Genomic DNA, 24,349 nt, shown 5'->3' on the forward strand with positions numbered 1-24,349 from the left:
ATGTGCACTGCCCTCTGCAGTATATGTGCAGGTGAAAAGCGTTCGAACTTTCTTTCCAGAGTATCGTGGAAACTCGATTATTTCTAGGCCTATTAAAGGAGATCTCATATAACAGAATACTTATAACAAACTATTTTCCCGTCAAAATGAATCAATTTCCTTTGTTTTGTATCGTTTATTGACTTGATCCCATAGGATCTCGTCGCAATACCGAGTTTTATATGTGTGTTTATTTTCGCGTAGCTTTCGGTGCTGCAAAACTTTTGCTAGGGCCTAAGCTTACTACTAAACTTCGTTTTATTTCCGTCGTTTCTCACACCTCGTTTAGTACGATTTCTTACATTTTATATCACTTTATCTGTTCCCTTTATACTTTGAAGTATTTAAACGTAATTCTCTTAGTGTCTCGCACTGTTATTTTCGTAACGGCGATTTCTCCGCTTCGCTGCAATCGAAGCGACGGAGTTTGATCCCAGTCGCTTCGATGTGCTATTTGCTGTCTTTTCTAAATGTTTGTGTTGTTGGGAGGTGTTGATACTTTGTATTTATTATTGAGTTTCCTAGGTATTTATCTCGAGGGATTATGCGTGTTTCTTAATGTTGATCATAGGAAAAGGCTAAAATGATCTTGAGTGATGTCTGATAGTGATGATAACTATGCTGGTGACTGGTGTAAAAAGACGGCTTCCTGTGAATGCTCAGCGTACGTGACGTTTGTTTTATTTCCCTTTCCCTCTAGTCTTCTTTCCCCCTTACTCTTCTTTCCCCTCTCAAGAATGATTAAAAAAAAAAGAAATTACGTACACCTCACAACAAAACGAACCATGTGCTATAGCAACTTTCGTAAAGTTAAATCTAAATGTTCAATATCAGCAAAGAATAAGGCGAAAACACGAATGACAATAAATAAAAGCGAAGAGATTGTGTATGCAGTCTCTTCGGCTCGAAGAAACTTGACACCCCACCCCTCTCCCTTGTGGAAATTTCCACAAAAGCAGGTGCCACACCCAGGTGCGTGCCAGACGAAAGAATGCGCGCATTGGAATAAACAGCGTGTAAGTATCCTGGAAATATCGATCGAAGAACCAGCTCATTAGTTGAATTAAAGGAAAAATTCCAAAGATATCATGGTTCTATGTCTATAGCCTTTCTTTTGGCGCATAGTAGGGAACATCGAAGAGTCGATTATAGTGTACTTGATCGAATATCTAATGTTCCCTGAACAATAACAAAAGGATTGATTATTTAGTCAATTAAAAATGCAATCACAGAAATACATGAAAGGTCTCGTATGCCCAGACAAATTCACTACGAGAAGGTCCAATGAGATGCAGTCATCACCTGGTTAGACAGCAAAATACAACGTGTAATGACAATTAATTTCAGTTCACGCGCATCAAAACTGCTTATTACTTTTCAAAGTTTTGGCTATCAACATTCGTTCGTGGGTGTATTTTGTTTGTTTGTTTGTTTGTTTTGTGTGTTTTTCCCTCGTGAAAGACGTAATGATTTCTTCATATCGAACGTAAATTGCATGTTTACCGTAAACAAGCCATTCAGCTCAGCTCAGCTATGGCGCATTCGATCCATCGAACTTGCAGTAACCTCTTATAGGCAGGAGCACATGGCGCATTCATTTAAACTTGAAAATGAAGCCACGTGTTTGCACCACATCGGCGCTTCCACACACAGCGCGGCATTTTGCGATCATCGTTATAGCAGACTTTCCGATTCCAGTCAGGGGAAAAGGAATTGGAATACTTCGAAAAATACTGATGTTTAAAATCCAATAAAATGAAAAAAGCCTGAAAACAACGCATGATTATGTTTTGATAGTACATAATTGGAAACACAGAACAGAGTTTTGCATCCGCTCACACAGAAGCTCTCTTGAGAAGATCAAGCATTCCCCGTCCCCTGCTAGAAAATGGAAGCTTCCATAATCAGCCCAGAAAGATTTTGGAGGTACAAACTTGCACTTGTACACATTGCGAGAAAGCAATCAATCAACGCTGAACATTGCGTAGTTTAGAATCTTTATCGTGCTGGTGACCAGCTGGATGCTTCGGCATGTGTCATAACGTTATGTTTAGAGCCTGTAGGCCTCATAGCAAAAAGAGGGAGATTGAAAAAAATACGAATTCTGGTGGAAAATACGAATTTTGGAGCTGCTGAGTACTAATTTGTGCTTCGAAAGGTTGGCAGCTCTGTCGTATACGGAGCAGAATTTAACAGTTAGTCATTTCCAAATATAAAAGCAAACATCCGACATCTATTTTATCATCGTACGGAGCCGAATGTCACTGTTGTCCACTTGCGAAAGTGAAATGAGTCATCTGACAATTATTTCATCATATCGTACGGGGCCGAATTTTGAACGTCAAGGCAGACATCAGACAGTTTTGTGTGTGTGTGTGTGTTTTGTTTTGTTTTTGTTTTGTTTTTTACCATCAAACGCAGCCAAATGTTACTATTCATTTCGAAATGTAATACACATGTAGCAAATATCCGACATTTATTTTAGCATAGTACGGAACAGAATGTAACTGCTATTCACTTCCAAACGTAAAAGCAATCATGTGACATTAATCATTTTGGCATCTTCCGGAGCCGAATGTTATTGCTATTTATTTGCGAAAGTACATAGCAATATAAATTATAAGCAAGCATCCGACATTTATTTAAACATCGTACGGAGTTGAATATTATTATCATTCATTTCCGAAAGTCGAAGGGAGCTGATTGTTATTGTTATATTTCGAACGTAAAACCGAATATCAGACATTTATTTTATCATCGTATATACGGAGTTATTTTGGTTATTCATTTCCGAACGTCACAACAAACATGCGTTATTTATTTTAGCATCTTCCGGAGCTGAATGTTATTGCTATTTACTCTTGAACATAAAAGCAAACATCAGACATTTATGTTATCATATACACGGAGTTGAATATCATTGTGTTCATTTCCGAACCATCGAACGCAGCTGAATGTATACTGTTATTCATTTCGAAATTTAAAAGCGAACATCCGACAGTTATTTTAGCATCGTATGGAGCAGAACATTACTGCTATTCACTTCCGAACGCAAAATCGTATATACGGAGTTGAATATTTTTGTTATTAATTTCCGAACGTCACAGCAAACATTCGACATTTATTTTAGCATCTTCCGGAGCTGAATGTTATTGCCATTTACTCTTGAACATAAAGGCAAACATCAGACATTTATGTTATCATCGTATACACGGAGTTGAATATTATTGTGTTCATTTCCGAACCATCGAACGCAGGTGAATGTTACTGTTATTCATTTCGAAATTTAAAAGCGAACATCCGACAGTTATTTTAGCATCGTATGGAGCAGAATATTACTGCTATTCACTTCCGAACGTAAAAGCAATCATCTGACATCTATTTTGTCATCTTCCGGAGCCGAATGCTATTGCTATTTACTTTCGAAAGTACAGGCAATCATCCGTCATTCATTTTATTATCGTAAGAAGTTGAATATTTTTGTTATTTATTTCCGAACGTCAAAGGGATCATTCGACATTTACTTTAGCATCTTCGGGAGCTGAATGTTATTGCTATTTACTTCCGAACGTAAAAGCAAACATCAGATATACATTGTATATTTTATAAACGTATATACGGAGTTGAATGTCATTGTTATTCATTTCCGAACATCAAAGCAATCATTGAACATTAATTTTACCACCGAACGCACCTGAATGTTACTATTATTCATTTCGAAATCTAAAAGCAAACATCCAACAGTTATTTTAGCATCGTATGGAGCAGAATATTACTGCTATTCACTTCCGAACGTAAAAGCAATCATCTGACATTTATGTTAGCATTTTCCGAAGCCGAATGTTATTGCTATTTATTTTCGAAAGTAAAAGCAAATATCCGTCTTTTATTTTATCATCGTACGGAGTTGAATATTTTTGTTATTCATTTCCGAACGTAAAAGGGATCATTCGACATATAGCCTACTCAAGCATCTTCCGGAGCTGAATGTTATTGCTATTTACTTTCGAACGTAAGAGCAAACATCCGGCATTTATCTTATCGTCTTACGGAGTTGAATATTATCATTCACTTCCGAACGCCAAAGCAAACATTCGGTATTTATTCCAGTATCATACGGAGTCAAATGTCACCGTGATTCATTTCTAAAATCAAAAGTAAACATGCGACATTCATTTTTGCGTCTTACGGAGCCGACTGTTACCGCTGTTCATTTTCAAAAGTAAAGGCAAACATCCGACTTTTTTTGTAGCCCGATTGGGCCACCGAATTTTCAGCAATGAAATTTTGGTGGCGCAGGTCGTTAAAAGTCGTGAATAGCGAGATGATCGTAACCGATGTCGATATGTTCTAATAATTATTGATACTTGAGTGATGAACGCATGTGCACAACTTCCGCAGGTGTACTTCTTTAGAAAGTAGCGAACAATCAAGGCAGTGGACATCAGAGTGTGATTAAATCGAAAAGAAGCCCCTGAAATCGGAATTTGATGAAAATGGGCAAAGTCGGAACTCCATGAAATGTATTTTGATTGAGCGGTCAAAATAAAGCATGTGCCCTTGAATACCCTCGTCCACCCTCGTCCACCCTCGTCCAACCCGCGTCAATCGAGACGCAAATTCCCGAGGATGGATTATCCGTGCGGGCGGATGGACTCGTCCACTGAACGCGTATACCCGCGGGTACCCGCGGGGATACGCGTCAGTGGCCTCGTCCAGATCTCGGAAAAGCGTGACGTTTCCCGCGGTCGGCACTGTATATTGCTGCTTGTGGAGCTAAGTTTTGAGAAGTAGGCCTACAGTTTGCGTGAGAAATGTCTAATTCCCCCTTTAATTCTCATACAGTGTAAATGTGAAAATGAGAGGGCTCCAGAGGAAGCTGACCAGTGTCTAGGGGATATGGATAGTCCGGCGACATAAGTAGGACAAGGTATGGATGTTATTAGCTTACAGGATATCTGGTCTTTAACGGACAAATCACATCCAGGCCATCTCTAATGTACATGGAGTCTGGATTAATCTGCGAAGCTGTAGCAGGGCTTGCTTTCCATGCCTGAAGTGTGTGCATGTTTTATGCATGCCAGGAAGTTGGGACAAGTTTAAATGCATGTCCAGTTCTCTCCATCATGTGTGTGCTATCCGTGTAGGCAGAACATTTTTAAAGACATGGTCAGTGTTCTTTACTGCAGATGTTGCTCTTCTTTTAAATTTCTTCTTTGTATTGTCATGAAATCATGTAGAACATTTGTTTTTCGTTAACAAGTTGAGGACGGACTGATTTTGCTGCAACACACATTTCCCATAGACGCCTGCCCGAGTATACTCGGGACTCGTCCTCAACGGGTTACTGGTTTGTTTAGCAGAGCGAGTGCTTAGCGGGTTATATTTTACTAATTTTTTACTTTTTGTCAATTGCAATCCATTTTATTTGTTAAGATTGTTGTTGTTGTTGTTGTTGTTGTTGTTGTTGATATATTTCATCTAGCTATGCCTCCAAAGAATGTAGTCTGGTCTTACGTTTTATATATTTATAAGAACTTGACGGCTTCTAGTTAAGTTTTGACATTGAAAAACTGTCTTTCTGAATTTCAGTTGACTGAGCAGTATCATAAGTACATAGCAATTTAAGTCTGTAGTGGAATGATGGATTTTTAACCTTCTCTGTACCAGGGATTTTGGATTTTGGATAGTGTGTACAATGCTATAGGGTTTTCTGTGGCAGTGGCTCAGTCAGTACTCTACGCACTCAATAGGTTAAATAGAGAAGCAATATTATCATGAATAAGGAAGTACCAGCCTAAATTCTCTATCATAAAACACACACATGACTTTGAGACAGTGTGGTATTAAACCCATTGAGAATGAGCTGGTTTTACTACATATGATAAGAGACATTTCCCATAGACACGTGCCAGAATATATCCAAGCTTCCATTATAGCATTCAAATTGATTACCTTGAAGTTGCTGTGTGACTAGGCCTATATTGTAACATATACAATATTCCCCCCCCCCCCCACAAAAGAAAAAGAAGCATTCCTTATGATAGTCATGAGCTAGTGAAAAAAACTTCAACTTGTAGTTAATGAACTCTGTTTAGATGCCCTCAACAACACTTGGCATACAACAAGATTCCCCCCCCCCCAGTGACTTGAGTATTACTGTTGAATATTAAACCACTAACACAGTTGTTGTTGTTGTTGTTGTTGTTGTTGTTGTTGTTGTTTTTGTTGTTTTCTCATTGTTCGTGCAAAGGTTGAAGTCAACAGGGAAATGTGTCAAAAGGACTTTTCCAACAGAATTGCAGTCTCTATGACAGTCAGTCTGTCTCTCTTCTTATCAATTTGAGTGTATCAGCAGAATGACAGGTAATCTAATTTTCAGCTCCTATGCGAGAAAATGACATCTAGACGTAGGGAATTAACAAGAGAGGCTGGCAGAACCTGCTTGTCAGCATCTACTGCTTCTAAATCTGAGAGCCATTGAGGTTTGTTTGACGTTTTAGACCACGTGTCATTTTTGTGAATTTCACAAGTCGGGTGTTTTATTCACAAATATGAAAACAGGCAAAAATAGTAACCCTGATCCCCTTATGAATGTGACATACTGTATTTCTCTGTCTATCACTATACTCTGAGATGGCAAATTTTACCACTCGCTATTAAAAATATATATTCAAAACAAAAATAGCAATAAAATAGCCTCACTAAATATAAATGGCATATATACAGTTCAAACTACAACTGTATGTAATGATATGGTTTGCCCAATTAAATAGTAGGGCCCTGTAGATATTCCTTTGCTGATGCAGGCCTGTTATTGCTATCTAAACAGAACTGTCCGTCAATGAGTGTGTGCACCATAAGCTCACAGGAAACGTTCTGACTCCAGTCAAGATTCGTCGGTGAACATGAAGCTCAATACAATTGCTAATTTGTGACAGAGTTGCGGAATGATATCCAAATCTGGCCATGCAACCTTTGCAATAAACAACATCTCTACACACCACCAGATTGTTATGCAATGTAATCCATTGTGTAACATATTTTTTTTTAACTACATGTACGTTGTCATACAATGTACAAGCATCATCTTCTTTGCTGAATGCATCGCAGTAGGCCTACAGTGTGATAGATTGTTCAATGTATTAATGTCTTCCAGTGAATTGCTGTCGTGCAGTTTCTACTACTAGGTAATTAAGCGTCAGAAGAAACGATATCCATTAGCTTTACTGAATCACCACTGGCTGCCTTTACAGAGTACATCTTGTACATGCCCATGTGTGTGCATATGATATACACGTACATGTGGGTATACCATACGTGTATGTGCACAAGTTTTGGTTGCAATGTGTGAAACTCCCCTTATGACTGCACAGTGTACCTGGGTCATATTATCCTATCACATTACTCTGCTTGTTAATTTCCGTAAACCACTTTCTCCTCCTGTGTAATGCCATATCAAGTTGCATCAAAATATCCTGCTTCCTTCAGTGCAAATATATATAGCTATAATGCTATATATAACATTACATTTTTATAGCACCCTAACAAACTATAAGCTGTTTTGCAGCACTTTACAATTTTATGTACATCGTATATTGATTTGTAGCACAGCCACTATTGTGCCGCATTGTGTAGATAGTGCAATAAACTTATCATAGGGGATAAAGGTGTTAATTAAATGTCATGCGGCTAGTACGGTACAATGCAAATCTGTCTATTCAGTGTATTGTACATACAAAGTACCTTGCCCGTAGAAACTGAAACTGTACCATATTTTCAGGATTGCCAGAGACTAGAAGCCATATGGAGGGATAAACCACAGCAATGGTCATAGAGGCAAAAATCTGGCTTACACAAGTTAATTATAAGTCATATTGTATCTCACTTTCAGTCATGTGACCAGCGGCCTGTTTCAGTCATGTGACCAGCGGCTATTTCCTTCTCATTTCAATCATTCCAAAAAGTCATGAGATGACTGATGCTGTACATATCGTTTTTACTGGCATTCAACTAGTCATATAATTATTTCATGTACTCATTAGGCTTATATGATGCGTCATAACAAGAGCCATATAATGTCGCGAAAATCATTTTGTTGGTTTATGGCAGATTTGAATTTGTTAGGTGTTAAGTTTTAGCGTACTTTATTGCACATAAAATATCTTTAAAAAAAGAAAGAAATAGAAAACCTAGAGGTTACATGTGGTATATTGCCAAAGTCAGATACATGCATTTTTCTTGTTTCTGTGATCTGGCTGTACAATTGTGATGATGCAACACATTCATAAAATACACATTGATAGTGATGTGGCAATCCCCAAACTCCTGTGGATTTCTACACTAAAGAAGCCTCATCAAATTCCTCTGTGTGTTCGCTGTATGATTGATTCATAGACTCCATGATGGGGTAAATTTTCAATTTGCCTACAGAGCAACTAAACACTCACTTTTTTAGCAAATATTGGAGATGAATGGAACCTTACCTGCTGTAGGTATGGTACCTTTGCCCATATTATACATTACATAGATCAGTCAAATGGGATAGGAATCTAATATGTAATGTCCTGTAAGGAGCAGCCATTTTGATGGGTATATTATACCAGGGCTGCCAACTCTCACTCATTGAGAGTGAGACTCGCTCATTTTGGTCCTTTCTCACTCTAAAACTTTACTTCATTTGCATGCATTTCTATTGATCTCACTCATTTTGACTCCTAAATTATAGCATTGGCCTATGGGAGTCTCACTCTCAACTAGTTTCCAATGTTGGCAGTCCTGTTATACTTACTAGTGGTCAGTGCATATAACTAGTGAGTGGGACCATACAATGCAGCATTTGATTATGCAAATTTTTCTTGGTTCTCTGTATTATTTGCTAAGAGGTTTAAGTCAACTTGATTGAAGCCAAACAGAGCATGTAGGTAAAAGGCTTAATTCCATTGTCAAGCCGTACATGTATGCCTTCCAAATGTAGAATGTAGGCCCTACATGTTGTATGTAGGTCAGGTCATTGTAGAAATCCACTCCACTTGCGCTGAAGGTTGGGATCGCACATAAGGAGTCAGCTGTGTGGATGTGTGACAGTGTTTATGTGTGATGTAAGTGGGAAAGTTCTATCAAATTTATGTTTTATGTGGCATTATAATCTGTATTACCAAAAAAAAAAATGACATCACAATTGTATGATGTGAGAAGCTGTAATTATGCACTTTGGGAGGGCATTTCATGAAGCATTTCATCTGACAAAGTTGTCGGACAAATTTACTCTCGGCCAATCTTGGGGGCATTTCATGAAGGGTTTTGTCAGATATTTCGTCTGACAAAATGTTAAAAGCTACTGAAATCTTTGCATCTGATTGGCTGGGAGCAAATTTGTCCGACAAGTTGTCGGACAAAAATGCTTCATGAAATGCCCCCCAGGTGCAAGGATTTCAGTAGCTTGTAGCAGTTTGCCAGAAATATATCCGACCAAACTGCTTCATGAAATGCCCCCCCCCCCCTGTGTTTAATTTCAGACATAAATACTCTGTGAACTATGTGACGCCAACTCTATACAGCAGACGTGAAGTTAAGCTGCCTCTTAATTTACAATGATGAAGTTACATCAATGATTAGAAGACATACTGCTGTTCTGCCATCTTTGATGCACATAATGTCTTTATTAAAAGAAATCTCCAAATAAAAAAAGTATGAGAAAACAGTGCAAAAGACTATGGATAGCAACAAGAAAACTACATTGTACAAAATGATATCAGATGATTACGTGTTCACATAGACATAATAACATGATGATGATACATTCCTCGAGACAAATAGAAAGAAAAAAAAAGTGGCTTTTTATTTCGGACATGAAAAGCTCTTTTAGGTGGTAAATAGGAAATCAGCTAGCAGATTTGAAGGCAAACTTCTGAAATATCCCAACCCAGCCAAGAGTGATGCATACATGTGCCTTTGTGTCCTTAGGGGCGTGATGATAAAAGGAATAATTCACTGTATCCATCTAAAAAGGGAAGAAAAAAAGATGCGCAGTCTGTGCATTCACGCATGAAGGGCCATTACTTTGCTTTTATTACAGTTCGTTCTTTGTGGAATGTATGGATTTGACATTCTTGCATGTGATTCTGTAGAATTTTGATTCTGCCCTGAACCAATGCACACCTGCACCCCATGTATATTTTTAATTCGTTTCTTCTTTAGTTGCATTCTAGTCAAACCGAAGCACACATGCGTGACTGAGTGTATTAGTACTTCAACATGTGTGAATAGCTAAGTACAGCAAACATGGCATTTGTTGGGACATGCGAAAAACAAGTTTGCACAGTTTTCATATCAAAACCTTGAAATCCCTTCATCAAACATACTGTGTGTACTTCATTGCATTCATATTTTAAGAGGTCCATTCATGAAATTCAACCTCTCCAATGGTGCGTCATCGCTGTTGTGGTTGTCACACAATTTTGAGCAAAATGCCCTCTGATCGGTGGCTCCAATTTCCCTGCTCTTGATCCATACAATCTGATTTCTTTTTGGGGGAGGAAATGTAACTGCCATTATACTCAAGCTGAGCTGTTCATGGTGAGAAAGTTACTAACACTGTAATAGGCAAGGTGTTGTGTGTATCCAGTCCAGTGGTTGAAAGTGCATGTGTACTCGGTTTAATGTTTGAGGTAAATCACATTACCCAACTTATAAGACTGGCATTATAGGGGTATTGTGAATAGAGGTAAATAATCTGTTGCTGAAAAGGAAAAAAAAAAAGAAATAATGAAAACAAAAATTAAATAATAACAAGATGAAAAAATGTGATATTATGTGTTTTCATTATCAATTAAAGAGATCAGTTACACCACCTACGGGCTGTACCTCTATTGATTTCAAAGATTTTTGTACATATACATGTAAATTAAAGACTCTGCCGGGTCTGTATTTTGTACCTTACACTGTTTGACTGTCGTCAGTTTACCTCTAGTACTATTTATTTTTGTTGTTGTTGTTGTTGTTGTTGTTAAAGTTGCTAATTCTTTAAACATTTCAATTCACTCCACTATTCTTTTGTTATGTTTTGTTTAGTGAAGACTTTGTTTATAAATACACGCTTCTTACCTAACATTATATTTTGTTATACAGTAGTTTGTTGCACAATTTGCCGTAAGCCAAACTGATTTGGGGTTATTTCCCATTTTCTCTCATGAACATGTACACAAAGCATTGTAACACTTTCAATTTGCATTTCAACTGGTATTGACTCAATATATTTTCCTTTACCTGAGTTTCCATGATATGTCTGTAAGCCCTACGTGATAAATTTGCCAGTCGAACTGGGATTGTTCGACCTTTTTTTTTGCCGCATTGAATCACACATGATATCACCTCTGGATTTCCCCGGGAAATGGATCATCAAGTTACAGTAAGCGCGTGCAGGAAAGAGCGACAGTTCGTTCGTTGCAATTTTGTTCGGAGAGATTTCATCATCACTTCTAGTCCCATCCACTTTCTCTTTCTACGTATATGAATGAAATCACGTGAATTTTTATAAGTGAAATACTGTACATGTATCCAAGAGACAACACAAACAAAGAAAGATGTGACTCATCATCAACTATAAAGTAACAAACTTTATCAAATTGAACTGATTTGCCTGCGAGTCACAAGGAAAACCAATGGAAAAGCACCTGACTTTTCTTTTTTCTGGTCTCCCGATCTCTGGTATCTGAATTATGAGTGATAATCTTCGCATCGGTCGTTGTACAGTTTTTTGCGGCTCTCGTTGCCATGACTACAAGAATTTTGCGGAGAAATGGGTGAGGTTGAAATGAGTCTTGCTTCTCTCTCTCTCTCCCTCTCTCTCTTTCTCTCTCTCTCTCTCTCAAAAGCAATAGGCATTTTTTGATAATGATAAGGTAATATGTAAATATTCAGTTTCAAAGGGTCATGTGGATCACACAGTCGTTTACACTCTTATTTCTTGGCACTCGCCCTATAGCCCATAGGGCAAATGAAAATGAAAGTTCTGCTCAGGGCAAGTAGATGTTTGTTGTGTTAGAATTAAAGTCTACAAGGGATAGTAATTAGGAATGTTTTGAGAAAAACCTATGTCGTAGTGATAGGCCAAGCAGTTAAAGTTTATAGCATGTACCGAACTGAAGTAAAGGGCTGTAATAATTGTTTATTTCTTCATTCTGTGTATTTGTGTGCATGTTTGATGAGTATGTAATTTTGTATCAATTTTTTTTTTCCACACTCACATTGTATCAGGGCATCCCAATGCAAGTTATCTGTTTGTATGTAACTTCTCATAACATGTCCTCATCAGATCTCTGTACAGCTATTGTGCTCCATGTATAGATTTCAACTTTGTGATTGATCTGATCTGAATGGAATGAATGTAGCCCAATTGAAATGTTTGAAATGTAAAAAAAAAAACAAATACTGTGTCATGTTAAAGGTCGTTCTATTTTGTTAAAATTCAAGAATATGTGACCCGCTACAACAAAATGGTCCTAAAAAGTCGCGCACGGTCGAAGCCGTGAAAATCGAGTTTGAAGTCAGAGCATCAAAATTGGTCGAAACTTACGATTTTCTGAATTTGACATATTATTAGAGTCTAACATGTCTTCTATCATCTGTCGAAATTTTGAAGGAAAATGATGAAAGGAAAGACCAAAAAATAGCGTTTTTCTGGGCCATGTTTTTTTGGCGTTTCAACGAAGCAGAAACGGGTTCGAACATTTGGATTGAGCGCCACACATAGGCTCCGCCCCTAACAACGACCAGAGTGATCTCATTGGTCAGTTTGCTGCTTGCTGCTAACCGAAGCGTGAAGCTCGCACACTGCCCAGTCGACTGGTGCGTGCGGGCGGGGTGCGCTATGCCCAGCTGCTTCTCCTGGCATCCTAGTTACTGATTGGTCGGTGAGGAGACCGCCGACGCTGTGTTTGAATGAGCATTTCGGGGGTTGCTAGGGCTTACCTTCTATTGTCCGGAGGTGAATACTGACTTGCGTGTCCCTTGATCGTGATTGCTTCACAATGAGAACTTTTAGGGCGCTTTTCTCGAAACAGTGATTTCCCAGACGTCTCGACATGCTCTCTTTTAAACACAGATATCTCCGCAGCTGATTATTTTTATAAGATGTGTTATATCAAAAGCAGAAAGATTAGGGAATTGTGTCATGCAATTTTCAAATAATCGACTGCGCCCGACTTCAGGATCATTTTGTTGTAGCGGGTCACATATATTTAAAATGATTCTTTCAGATGACATGAAGCACTGCTGTCAAATAGTGGTTTCTTCTTTGCCCAGAGGCAGAAATATATCCCAATGTAAACTAACATAGACAAAAGCAATAAAAAACATAATATCATCAATATGATTTCTGTGATTAAAGGTAGAGGGAAGAGGGAAATGTTATGGAGTGTGTCACTTGTGCAAAGAACAACAACAGTTCGCAATCAGTGACAATTAGATTAAATTTCAACTTGGCACAAGAACTCCACAGTGAAAGTATGACATTAACACATTAGTGTCATTAAGTGTTTTTGTAATGGACTTTATTTGAACCTTTTATATCAAAGGTAATATATCAAGTATCAGCTCTAATGTGATACCTGAGGTCTGCATTTCATTGCAGTGGAAATGCCATCTAGACACATGCATAATTGATATGTCTCGTCGTAGTTTAATGCAGCGAGCGATAAGACAAGATGCGATGGTGTAGGCCTACATATGTCAACAATTCCTCTGAGATGCTGATCTGTGTATCCTCAGATACGATGGAGCCCCAGTTTCTTTAAAGGCTGCAATCCCCCCATCACAAGATGGAAATTGGTTTTCACCAATTTTATATATGTGGACTTCATACTTTACAGGAATGATGGATGTCAAGTTAAGGTTTATATCCCACCTGTTTAGCTGAAGAGAGTCGTGACTTAGATATCTGTCTATTGCAGTGATGTCATCTTTTTTCTTTTCTCTCTGATTGTTCCACGGATTCTTGTTAACACATTTACTACAAGATTTTTAGATATCTGAACGCTTTGAACAGAATCCACCACATTCTAGTAGGCACTTACTTTCAAGTCTGCCTATATTATTGATATACAATAGGCCTGCACCAGGTCGGGGAATGTGTATGACTACGTGATGGCAAATTTGAAATGCTGGAATTCACATCAAATTTGCATTCTAAAACCATATTATTAAGCTACACATACCACATACAACATATCCATTGTTGATGGAGCGAGATTTGTTTGAGAATGCAGACTTTGGAACACATACATGTGTAAAAGTGACTGTTCCCTTTAAAGGGTAGACAGAACAAGAGATAGAGAGAGAAATGGGAAGAGGGAGAGAGAGAGAGAGGAAAATCAGACTGCGGCTGTGTCTCCAACTCATCATCTGTTGACCTCAAACAGGAAAGGTCACTTGGGAAAGGGTTAGTCTATGTGCGCAAACCCCGATGCTGCTCTCTTTGTGGCTGCATAATGAATTTAGTTTCCATCTCTGAAAAGAAAATGAATAGGATGTATAGATATATTATGTAAAAGCAGCTGATTTGCAACCTGAACTGTGAGTGCATGAGTGAATATGTGACCAAATGTTGCCGTAGTATGACACTTGGTTGAGTTGTATAGGTCCTGTCATTGAACATGTTTGGGACACCTGATTCAGGCTTAACCTGTCTGTGTCATAGTAGGGTTACAGAGTGGAAATTGATAGGATTTTGGAGTTAGTCAGAGGAAATGTTGTCAAGTTGATGTTTCATTTTTTTTTCCAGTTTTTTTTTTTTTTTTTTTCTGGGAGACAGTGCTCAAAGGAAGGACAGGCGTAGAAAAAACAACAACAACATTTGATCAGACTTTGCTCATCTTACCTTAATTTTACCAGATTACTAATGAAATGTATAAACAGAAATACATGTACATTTAAAGTGTAGATAACTTGACCATAAACTTTACTTAGGTTGGAAAGTGAAAAAAAAAATAGTGAGAACATTGAAAATAAAAATGTACTTCCCCATAGCAATTCTTGCTTTCCAGTCAAACAGACAAGAATTAATGAAATCTGTTACCTGAAGCTTGACAGTAATTGAACTGATTTATAAAAAGGCATGTAGGAGAAATGCCACCTGTTTCTGTTTTGTAGTATTTTGTTGTTGTTTTTTTTTGGATCAAAATAATGCAAGTTTAATTAAAAATACTACCTCCCCTCCACAACCCACAAAAAAAGAAGAAAAATGTTTAACATGACACATGTCTGTTGCAGGAAAAAGTTACTGGTCCCCTGAAGACTAGTCCTGCGAATACTTTGGCAGGTGTCTATGGGAAATGCATGTTACGGTGTATTAGCAGAAGCAGCTCTTCCTCAATGGGTTAATAGATAGCTCTTCATGTCCTCTCAAGAGGATATGACAAACAAACAAAAACAAACAAAACAAAAATCCCTGATTGGGGAACTTTTTTCACAGAAGATGCTGGTATTTTAATTTCCCTAATTGCTCTTTGTACAATGTATGTCCCTGGTGTTCATGTGTGAAGGTAGGCAGCTTAGACATAGATCAATTATAGCAGACACAAATCACTGCCGATTTCCCCCGCAGTTCTTCTCTCTTCCCCTAGCTCCCTCCATCCCTGGCTAATCTGGGTCTCCTTATGCACATGCCTGCGCAGTATTCGGCATCAATTATCCGTCATCGTGGGCAAGGCGGTGTCCGTACATGCGTTATGCAAGCGCGAATGCGTATAATTCATGTCCGGGGGAAGAAGACATCCCAGCTGCGACCCACACTATGCTCCAGTTGTTACTTGTCCCTGGTCATTACTCCTGCTCTTCGTCTTCCTCCTTACTTACAACATATTCCACATGCTCTCCATTACTGTGAATGTCTTTCATTTCCTCTCGATCTATTCCTTACTACCTGCTTGTCACTATCATCTCCGTGTCCAGAGTTAGTTAGTATCTTTCCTCGTGCCTCATCAGCCCCCCCCCCCCCCCCTTTGTTGGTGTTGTTTTGTGCTTTGCTGTCATGTCATTTGTTTTTGTTTCTTTATCAAGGTAGTGCAATATGTGTATGTAGGTCAGACCTTTGCAAACCTTGGACGATCTTCAATATGATGGGAACCGCATCCTTATTGCCAACACATGGATGAATTTGTGCTCATTTTGAAACTATAGTCTGTGACGTCAACATTGAAAAAAAATAAAAAGCAGACTCAAATTCAATTTGTTTGTCCCTCTGTTATGGCCACGAGGGGGGGGGGGGGGGGGGGGGGGGAGGGGGATGATTTGTCTGCAGACCTGGCATTCTGTACCAAGTTCTTGACCTAGCAATATCAGTGTAGATCTAGTGATTGAGATGCAGTGAGAAACAGAATCGACTGGAGGCGCATGTGCTGTTTGCTGCACCGTCTTAATAGATATTCCAGAATGTCATGAGAAATGTGTGATGCATCTAATAAGATGAATCATTGTCCATAGTGGGATGCAGAACTTACTTTATCTTAAATTCTATACACCTCATCAATGGAATCCTGTTGAACAGTGTAGGCCTACATGACATCGCATGACCAAACATACATAAGATTGACAGATGTTGAGATGTTGAAATAAAATGACGATGGAGAAAATGTGCTGCATTGTGACATCATTACATTGTGACATCATTCATGGTATAGTGCACTATACCATGGATATCATCGTACTCACCAAACATATGATTGTCCAGTGAGTTTTCGTGAATTAAGTGTCTAAAGTCCTTTCAATCTTAACCTCATCAGCCACAGTGTGAATTGCATCCACTGGGGTATAATTACTGGTTGTCTATGCTTTAATGTTAAATGTTTGCTTTAATGATTTTTTTTTCTAATTTTTAACATTCATTGGAGGGGCGTAAAAGATATATGCCATATACTTTTATAGAGCCGCAAGCAGAACAGTATGGATTCTTTGGTATAGCACTATATTCTTTGGTGTTGCACCCCCGAGAAATCATAGTGCTTATCCTGCCACCTTGGAATCCATGCTGTACGAACTGAAATTTTCGCGTACAGATATTTTCGCGAATTGCTACTTGGAGGACATTTTCGCGTGTTGTTAATTTCAGGGTTGCGAGGGTCTAACTGAACTTACTAATTCGCGTGTTGTTATTTTCGCGGTTCAAAGGCGATTTGCGAAATTTACGAAAATAAAACCACCGTGAAAATTTCAGCTCGTACAGTAAATTTAAAGGGGAGCCCATCAATGCTTGGTTTTATATTTGGTTCTTCAATCATAGTATTGAGGCAAGGTACAATGTGCATTTTGTAACTACTACAGATTGTCGTGGTGACTGCTACTTACCATGTGTCGTGTCATTCTGCTTTCGTTTTGTGTACACAGGGTCTACGGGGCTTCACGAGCCCTGTCACGCAGCGCAAGCTGCGTGATCGTCGCCGGCCCCAGCAGAGGATGCTCCCGCCCCCTAGCAACACGCTCAGGATGCCGCGACAGCCGAGACCAGGCCGCATGGCGGTCATCATCGATGCCCTCAAGAATGGCCTTCTGTGAGTTCTTCTTGCCATTCACTATTTCCAAAGAAAAATTGACCCATTTCAAGACAGATTTTATATTTCTTGTATCTTGTGACTATTTTTTTTCCGTCATCAAACATTGTTTTCTTTGGCAGTCTGTAAAATATTACACCATCCAATGCCTTATCAGGGGGCTAGAATTTTTTTCACTTAAACCAGAGTATCCAAGTCCATATGGAGCTTCCTGAAAAATCAAGCAAAGATACAAACATACAAGAAAACAAAGGAAGCAAAACATTAAAAAAAAAAAATCTTTCTAATAGTTATAATGTGGGCATCATGAAAGGAGAATGTTAGAGCCTACCCAAATTGAAAATTGCCCAGTACTGAGATGCATGCAACATGTTGTACACAGTGTATCTCTGTGACAGTAATAGCTTTCTGAAACCTCTCATATTTGGTGTGTGACTCTTGGCAGCCTTGCTATCTATCAAGAATCAGAGAGATCAGGTTACCTTCTCAATATTCATTGTTGTGACTGGTACTAATCTGATAAGGGCATGTGTATGTTTTGATGAAGAGTCCATTGACTTGATACAGCACTGCAACTCGGTTCCCTGTACAAAGTCTACACGTAATTATATGTGAGGGAAAGGTAGATTATAAGATCATGTGAATGTATTGTCTAATGTGTATGTCTGTATTAATCACTTGGTTTCATTTTCAGTATGCAAGTTTACAGCAGTAATTAGCCATGGACGATAATCATGCTCATTATCATTATTAGCTCTTGATGTGCCCAGGCTCTCATTTTAACTTGAAGTGTTGTTGCTTTTTATGCCTCTGCCACGAAGTGGTGCCGGAGGCATTATGTTTTCGGGTTGTCCGTCTGTCCGTACGTACGTACGTCCGTCCGCATTCATTTACGCGATAACTTGAGTAATATTGACTGGAATTTTACCAAACTTGGTCCAAGTATAAAGTATGATGGGGCAATTAGTTGATTAGATTTTGGGTGAAATCGGCCAAGGTCAAAGGTCAAAGGTCAAGGTCAAATCATGAAATTGTATCCGTTTATGCGATAACTCAAGACTGGATCAAGCAAATTTCACCAAACTTTGTCCGAGGATGATGTATGATGGGACAATTATTTGATTAGTTTTTGAGTGAAATTGGACGGAGGTCAAAGGTCAAAGATCAAGGTCAAATCCTAAAATTTAACTGTTTGCGTGGTAACTCAAAACTGGATGAAGCAGCTTTCACCAAATTTGGTCCAAGAATGATGTATGATGGGGCAATTAGTTGAGTTGATTTTAGTGACATTGGCAAGAGGTCAAAGGTCAAAAGGTCAAGGTCAAATGCTAAAAATGTTATTTCCCCCATATCCATGCAATGTCCGAAGGTATTTTTTTCAAACTTAGTGTAGACATGTACTACTGCGTAAAGATTCTCTAGAGAGAGTTTCATGTCATGAGGTCAAAGGTCAAAAGGTCAAAGGTTAGGTGAGAATATTACAATTTCACTTTCTTGCAAATGGTTCAATGTATCTTTGGGTCAATCCACGTCAAATCATCCAATTTTCAGAAAAGTTGTCACCCGACCCCCTCCGATTTTCTTTAAAATGGCACCAAATGTTCCCCAAAGTGTCTGACGGAAAATCCCAAAATATTTTGCCCCAAGGTCAATTGGTTGCTAAGATACAGCCTCACATAGCAACCGGTGCGCATTCAGAAAAATTAGTTAAAAGAAAATTAGGCATTTTTGATTGATTGTGGTGGCATGGACATTTATGTAAAAGTGTTCATTTTCTGGAAATTGAGAGAACTTTATAGTCTTTGCAAGAAAAACTTACTGTGACGCGAAATTGACTTTTCGTTAACGTGCACGAGGTCACCGAAAATGGTGTTAAATGTTAATTTTCAAAATTTTGATGCATATTTAGAGGCTAATATCTTCCACATTTCATCACCTTAGGTTCTAATATATTATGCTGTTGAAGGCTTTGACTTGCTCAGTAATTTTGAAAAAAATCGGCGCATTCATGCCCACCGTTTTTACGGAGAGCGCCCTCAAAGTTGACAAAAATGAAAAATGTGCCAAATTCAAGGTCACGGATCACCCTTCGTCCCACCTAGGAATGGCACCAATTTTTGTGTATTGATATATATTTATGTATATTATCTTGGGTTACCTAAGAAATTTTGCTCCCGGAATGTTCAATGGCAAATTTACCCTACCGAAAATGGTCGTAAATGGCCATATTCCCATGCAATGTCACATATTGGCTTTAGAGGACATTTCAAATGTCCAGGCTTGCAAGATAAAAAGGCCTAGCCCTGTGATATTTGCAGTAGGGATAGTCTGTCATACATATTTTAGTAATATATACTACAAAACACTTTCATTACATAATAATGACCTTGAAATTTAATCCAAATTTTGATAAAAACAATAAATTGCTCCATTTTCCTCATTGCACTGCATACAATAATTATGTAATACGTGTTTTGTAACACTTTTCACAGAGCAATATTTCAAGAATTATGAAAGCTGACAGCCTACCACATTAAGGTTCTGAAGTATTTGTGCTCTTCTTTCAGATTTTGGGTCAACTTGATCATGAATGTTATACCCTTGACCTTGAAGTGCTTCTACAAATAGCTGTAAATTTGTTAACTACAAACCTACACACATGACAGGTGTATTATGGCATGCTATTTTTTCTAGCCTGTGAAACGCACATTAAAAGGACTGAGAGTCTTCTTTTTCGGGGGATTTGTCCTGTACCTTATGAAAACTTCCAAAATCATTTCAATTCTTATGTATTTTCTTGTTTTTGGAATTTCTTATGTATTTCTTTGTTTTTCTATTTTCTACATCATAGCCATTTTTTTTTTATTGGAAATTGTCACAGCCCACTTTTCTAACATAACTACAATAGAATTAATCAATCAAAGTGATAGATAGTAAAAATGGTCAAGTTTTTATGAGTTTCACCACAAAGTACCGTTTTCCATAGGAAATGCACACAAAATCACAAAATATTACTGTCCCCTTTTTTGATTGAAATTGAGGGTCATTGTCAGAACAAAGTAATTAATTGTAACATATCTTGCAAGCATGTATAGATTAATTCCAGTATATACATTTACACCATAAAATGCTTTTGTGTTTGTGAAAGAATCACAAGTACAGCATGCCATAATACACCTGTCATGTGTGTAGGTTTGTAGTTAACAAATTTACAGCTATTTTTAGAAGCACTTCAAGGTCAAGGGTATAACATTTATGATCAAATTGACACAAAATCTGAAAGAAGAGCACAAATACTTTAAAACCTTAATGTGGTAGGCTGTCAGCTTTCATAATTCTTGAAATATTGCTCTGTGAAAAGTGTTACAAAACACGTATTACATAATATTGTATGCAATGCAATGAGGAAAATGGAGCAATTTATTGTTTTTATCAAAATTTGGATTAAATTTCAAGGTCATTATTATGTAATGAAAGTGTTTTGTGGTGTATATTACTAAAATGTGTATAACAGACTATCCCTACTGCAAATATCGCAGGGCTAGGCCTTTTTATCTTGCAAGCCTGGACATTTGAAATGTCCTCTAAAGCCAATATGTGATATTACATGGGAATTTGGCCATTTACGACCATTTTCGGTAGGGTAAATTTGCCGTTGAACATTTCCGGGAGCAAAATTTCTTTGGTAACCCAAGATAATATACGTAAATGTCTATCAATACACAAAAATTGGTGCCATTCCTAGGTGGGACGAAGGGTGATCCGTGACCTTGAATTTGGCACATTTTTCATTTTTGTCAACTTTGAGGGCGCTCTCCGTAAAAACGGTGGGCATGAATGCGCCGATTTTTTTCAAAATTACTGAGCAAGTCAAAGCCTTCAACAGTATAATATATTAGAACCTAAGGTGATGAAATGTGGAAGATACTAGCCTCTAAATATGCATCAAAATTTTGAAAATTAACATTTAACACCATTTTCGGTGACCTCGTGCACGTTAACGAAAAGTCAATTTCGCGTCACAGTAAGTTTTTCTTGCAAAGACTATAAAGTTCTCTCAATTTCCAGAAAATGAACTCTTTTGCATAAATATCCATGCCACTACAATCAATCAAAAATGCCTAATTTTCTTTTAACTAATTTTTTTGAATGCGCACCGGTTGCTATGTGAGGCTGTATCTTAGCAACCAATTGACCTTGGGGCAAAATATTTTGGGATTTTCCGTCAGACACTTTGGGGAACATTTGGTGCGATTTTAAAGAAAATCGGAGGGGGTCGGGTGACAAGCATTGGATGATTTGACATGGATTGACCCCTTTATGGAACTTGGTACATACGCATGTACTGACTGGCAGGGATTATCTAGGGAATGTAGGGGTCATGGGTCAATAGTCAGGGGTCAAAGGTCAAGGTCAACTCAAAATTTTACCATTTCCCTCATTAACTAGTGTTATATGCAATGCTTGCATTATCATTTTCCAAACTTGATATATATACATGTATTACCTAATGTAGATTCTCTCAAAGGTCAAAGGTTAAGGGTCAAAGGCCAGGTTTAAATGCAAAAAAAAATATCTATTTTATACTGTAATTACACTCTTTCTTCATACCTTGAAAATTACTCAATGTATAAACTTACAAAAGGGTCGGTCAGAAGTCAAGTAAAAATCCTCACTTCCCCATGCACTCTAAGACAATTATAGCAAACCTAGTTCAAGGAATGTGAACATTCAAGATATTTCAGACAAACCTGACATTTCAATATTTTGTCAGTCATCACACATTGTGAAGACATTGTACCATACACCTATTGGGAGAATCATGCATTATAGCGGAGGCATCAGTCGCCATAGCGACATTTCTAGTTTATCTTTGTTGCTGTTTTGTTTTCTTCTTTTGTGTTGTTTTTAAAATTAGCATTTATTTATCCATGCAAACTTGATCTAGTTCTGAAGTTAGCAAGCCGACTCAGATGTAGCAATGTACCCCATTAACCCGTTGAGGAACAAGTCCCCAAGTATACTCAAGCAAGTGTCTGTAGGAAATAATTATGTGTTGTAGTAAAATCAGCCCATCCTCAACGGGTTAAAACTGGAAGGTATTGATGATTTAACAGGGATTAGGGGATTGAATAGCTATATGTAATTGCTTTTCATCGACAATCAGTTTTCAGACACCTTTGCTAACAGGCAACATCATACAACAATGCATTATATTTTAGTGATTTCTTATTACCATTAGGCCCTATCCGTACTGTGCTTATTTGCTCTTGTTAGTACTGCTCATATTTTTGATGGTTTGAGACACCACCTGCATGCATGATTTCCCCGTTTCCTGGCTTCATCCACAGCGATTCAATCCGTGTCAGCAACGAGAAGTTGGAGATCATGAAGCAACACCAGGAAGAGACCAAGGCTGGGGAGAAATCAAGGCAAGGATTCCACTACAACCTTGACAAGGTGAGAATCTCACACCAGCCTTCCACACCCCTCTGCACCCCAAGGGATCTTCAATTTTGCACCCCTTCCACACCCCTCTGCACTCCCAGCGCTTTTCAATTTCGCACCTTCATGTGCTGGACTGATTCAAAGTTACCATGTCTTGGTGATTCTACATGAAGCTTCCTGAAAAAAAAAAAGATAAATAAATAAAAGATATATATGTATATTATATATATATTCATATCTTTGTCTTCACCCAAGAGTGTGAAAGTCTCAATAGTTTCTTTTCTAGAGGCAAAAGCTTTCTTTTCTTTCTTGAGATGCAGGTTATGCACAAGTATCCCCAAGACAAGCATTTCCTTCGGACACTTGTCAGAGTATACTCGGGGACTCGCCCTCTACGGGTTAAAGTGTTATGTTTAGCAGCCTGTGTGGTGCATAATGATGTCATTTGGCTAAATTGCACTCTCCACCTGTTCTGGAGTTCCTCAAGCACCACAAAATGTAATTGGAGGATTTCTTTCTCACAGTACTTTCAATGACTTATGATGCCCCCCTGATGTCAAAATGTACAGAATTGTCACAAATTGGGGGCTAGTCCGGATGTGAAACATTGAGGTCATGGTGCTCATTTCATGAACATTCCTCAATGGAAAATCTGGCTGGGTTAGATTGAGATTAACATGATAATGACAGCCATTTGCCAAAACTGGAGCACAAGAGCTCAGTGTCCACTGCCACACAATAGAAGAAACCATTACTAACTCTAACTTTTCCTGTTGGTTGCCCAATTCATTACTGATGATTAGACATTGTGGATTTATTTGTTTGTTTATTTGTTGTTGTTTTTTCTTTACAATAAAACAGGCTGTAATTATGCATGATGATATACTCATGAATATGGAAACAAAAATGGGCGCTAGTGTACTTTCGCACCTGTTTGTCAAACGACCTCCAAACATGCACAAACTCACCCTGGTTATTCAGTATAACCTAAAATACTTCCATCTGAGTCTCCAAAGTCGAATATACGTTAAGTTTTTACACTTTTAGCGTTTAGTGTCGGAAAATCATTGGAAAATCTTGATCGCTATTCGCTGGAGCTGCTGCTCTGCTCTGTACGAATTGGTCTGAATGTAGCGACACAGCGGCTTTTTCTATGGTGTCGTTGAAAAGCTAAAATTTGTTTTTTTTTTCCTTGTCCTCGGCCAAGTCTTCCGTTAGCTGTTGTAGCTTCATGGCGGCGGTTGAATGAGCGCGTGCGCGAGTGTATGCTGTCACTTATATCTTTCTCTTTCTTTTCTCTCTTTTCTTTTATTTTC

General features: G+C 38.2%; 1 protein-coding gene across 1 annotated transcript in view; it reads left to right on the forward strand.

Moving 5' to 3' along the window:
- The window catches only part of LOC139723388 (rho family-interacting cell polarization regulator 2-like), a 111,626-nt gene that overhangs the window by 52,620 nt on the left and 34,657 nt on the right, over positions 1–24,349 (forward strand). Inside the window, exons 3-4 of the mRNA XM_071634638.1 lie at positions 17,422–17,585; positions 22,937–23,045. Of these exons, the coding sequence (XP_071490739.1) occupies positions 17,422–17,585; positions 22,937–23,045 (273 nt within the window). The remainder of the gene's footprint in view (positions 1–17,421; positions 17,586–22,936; positions 23,046–24,349) is intronic.

Source organism: Diadema antillarum, unplaced genomic scaffold, assembly GCF_040938485.1.
Source record: "Diadema antillarum isolate AM-2024a unplaced genomic scaffold, OU_Dant_1.0 scf00000014, whole genome shotgun sequence".
Classification (NCBI taxonomy): Eukaryota; Metazoa; Echinodermata; class Echinoidea; order Diadematoida; family Diadematidae; genus Diadema; species Diadema antillarum.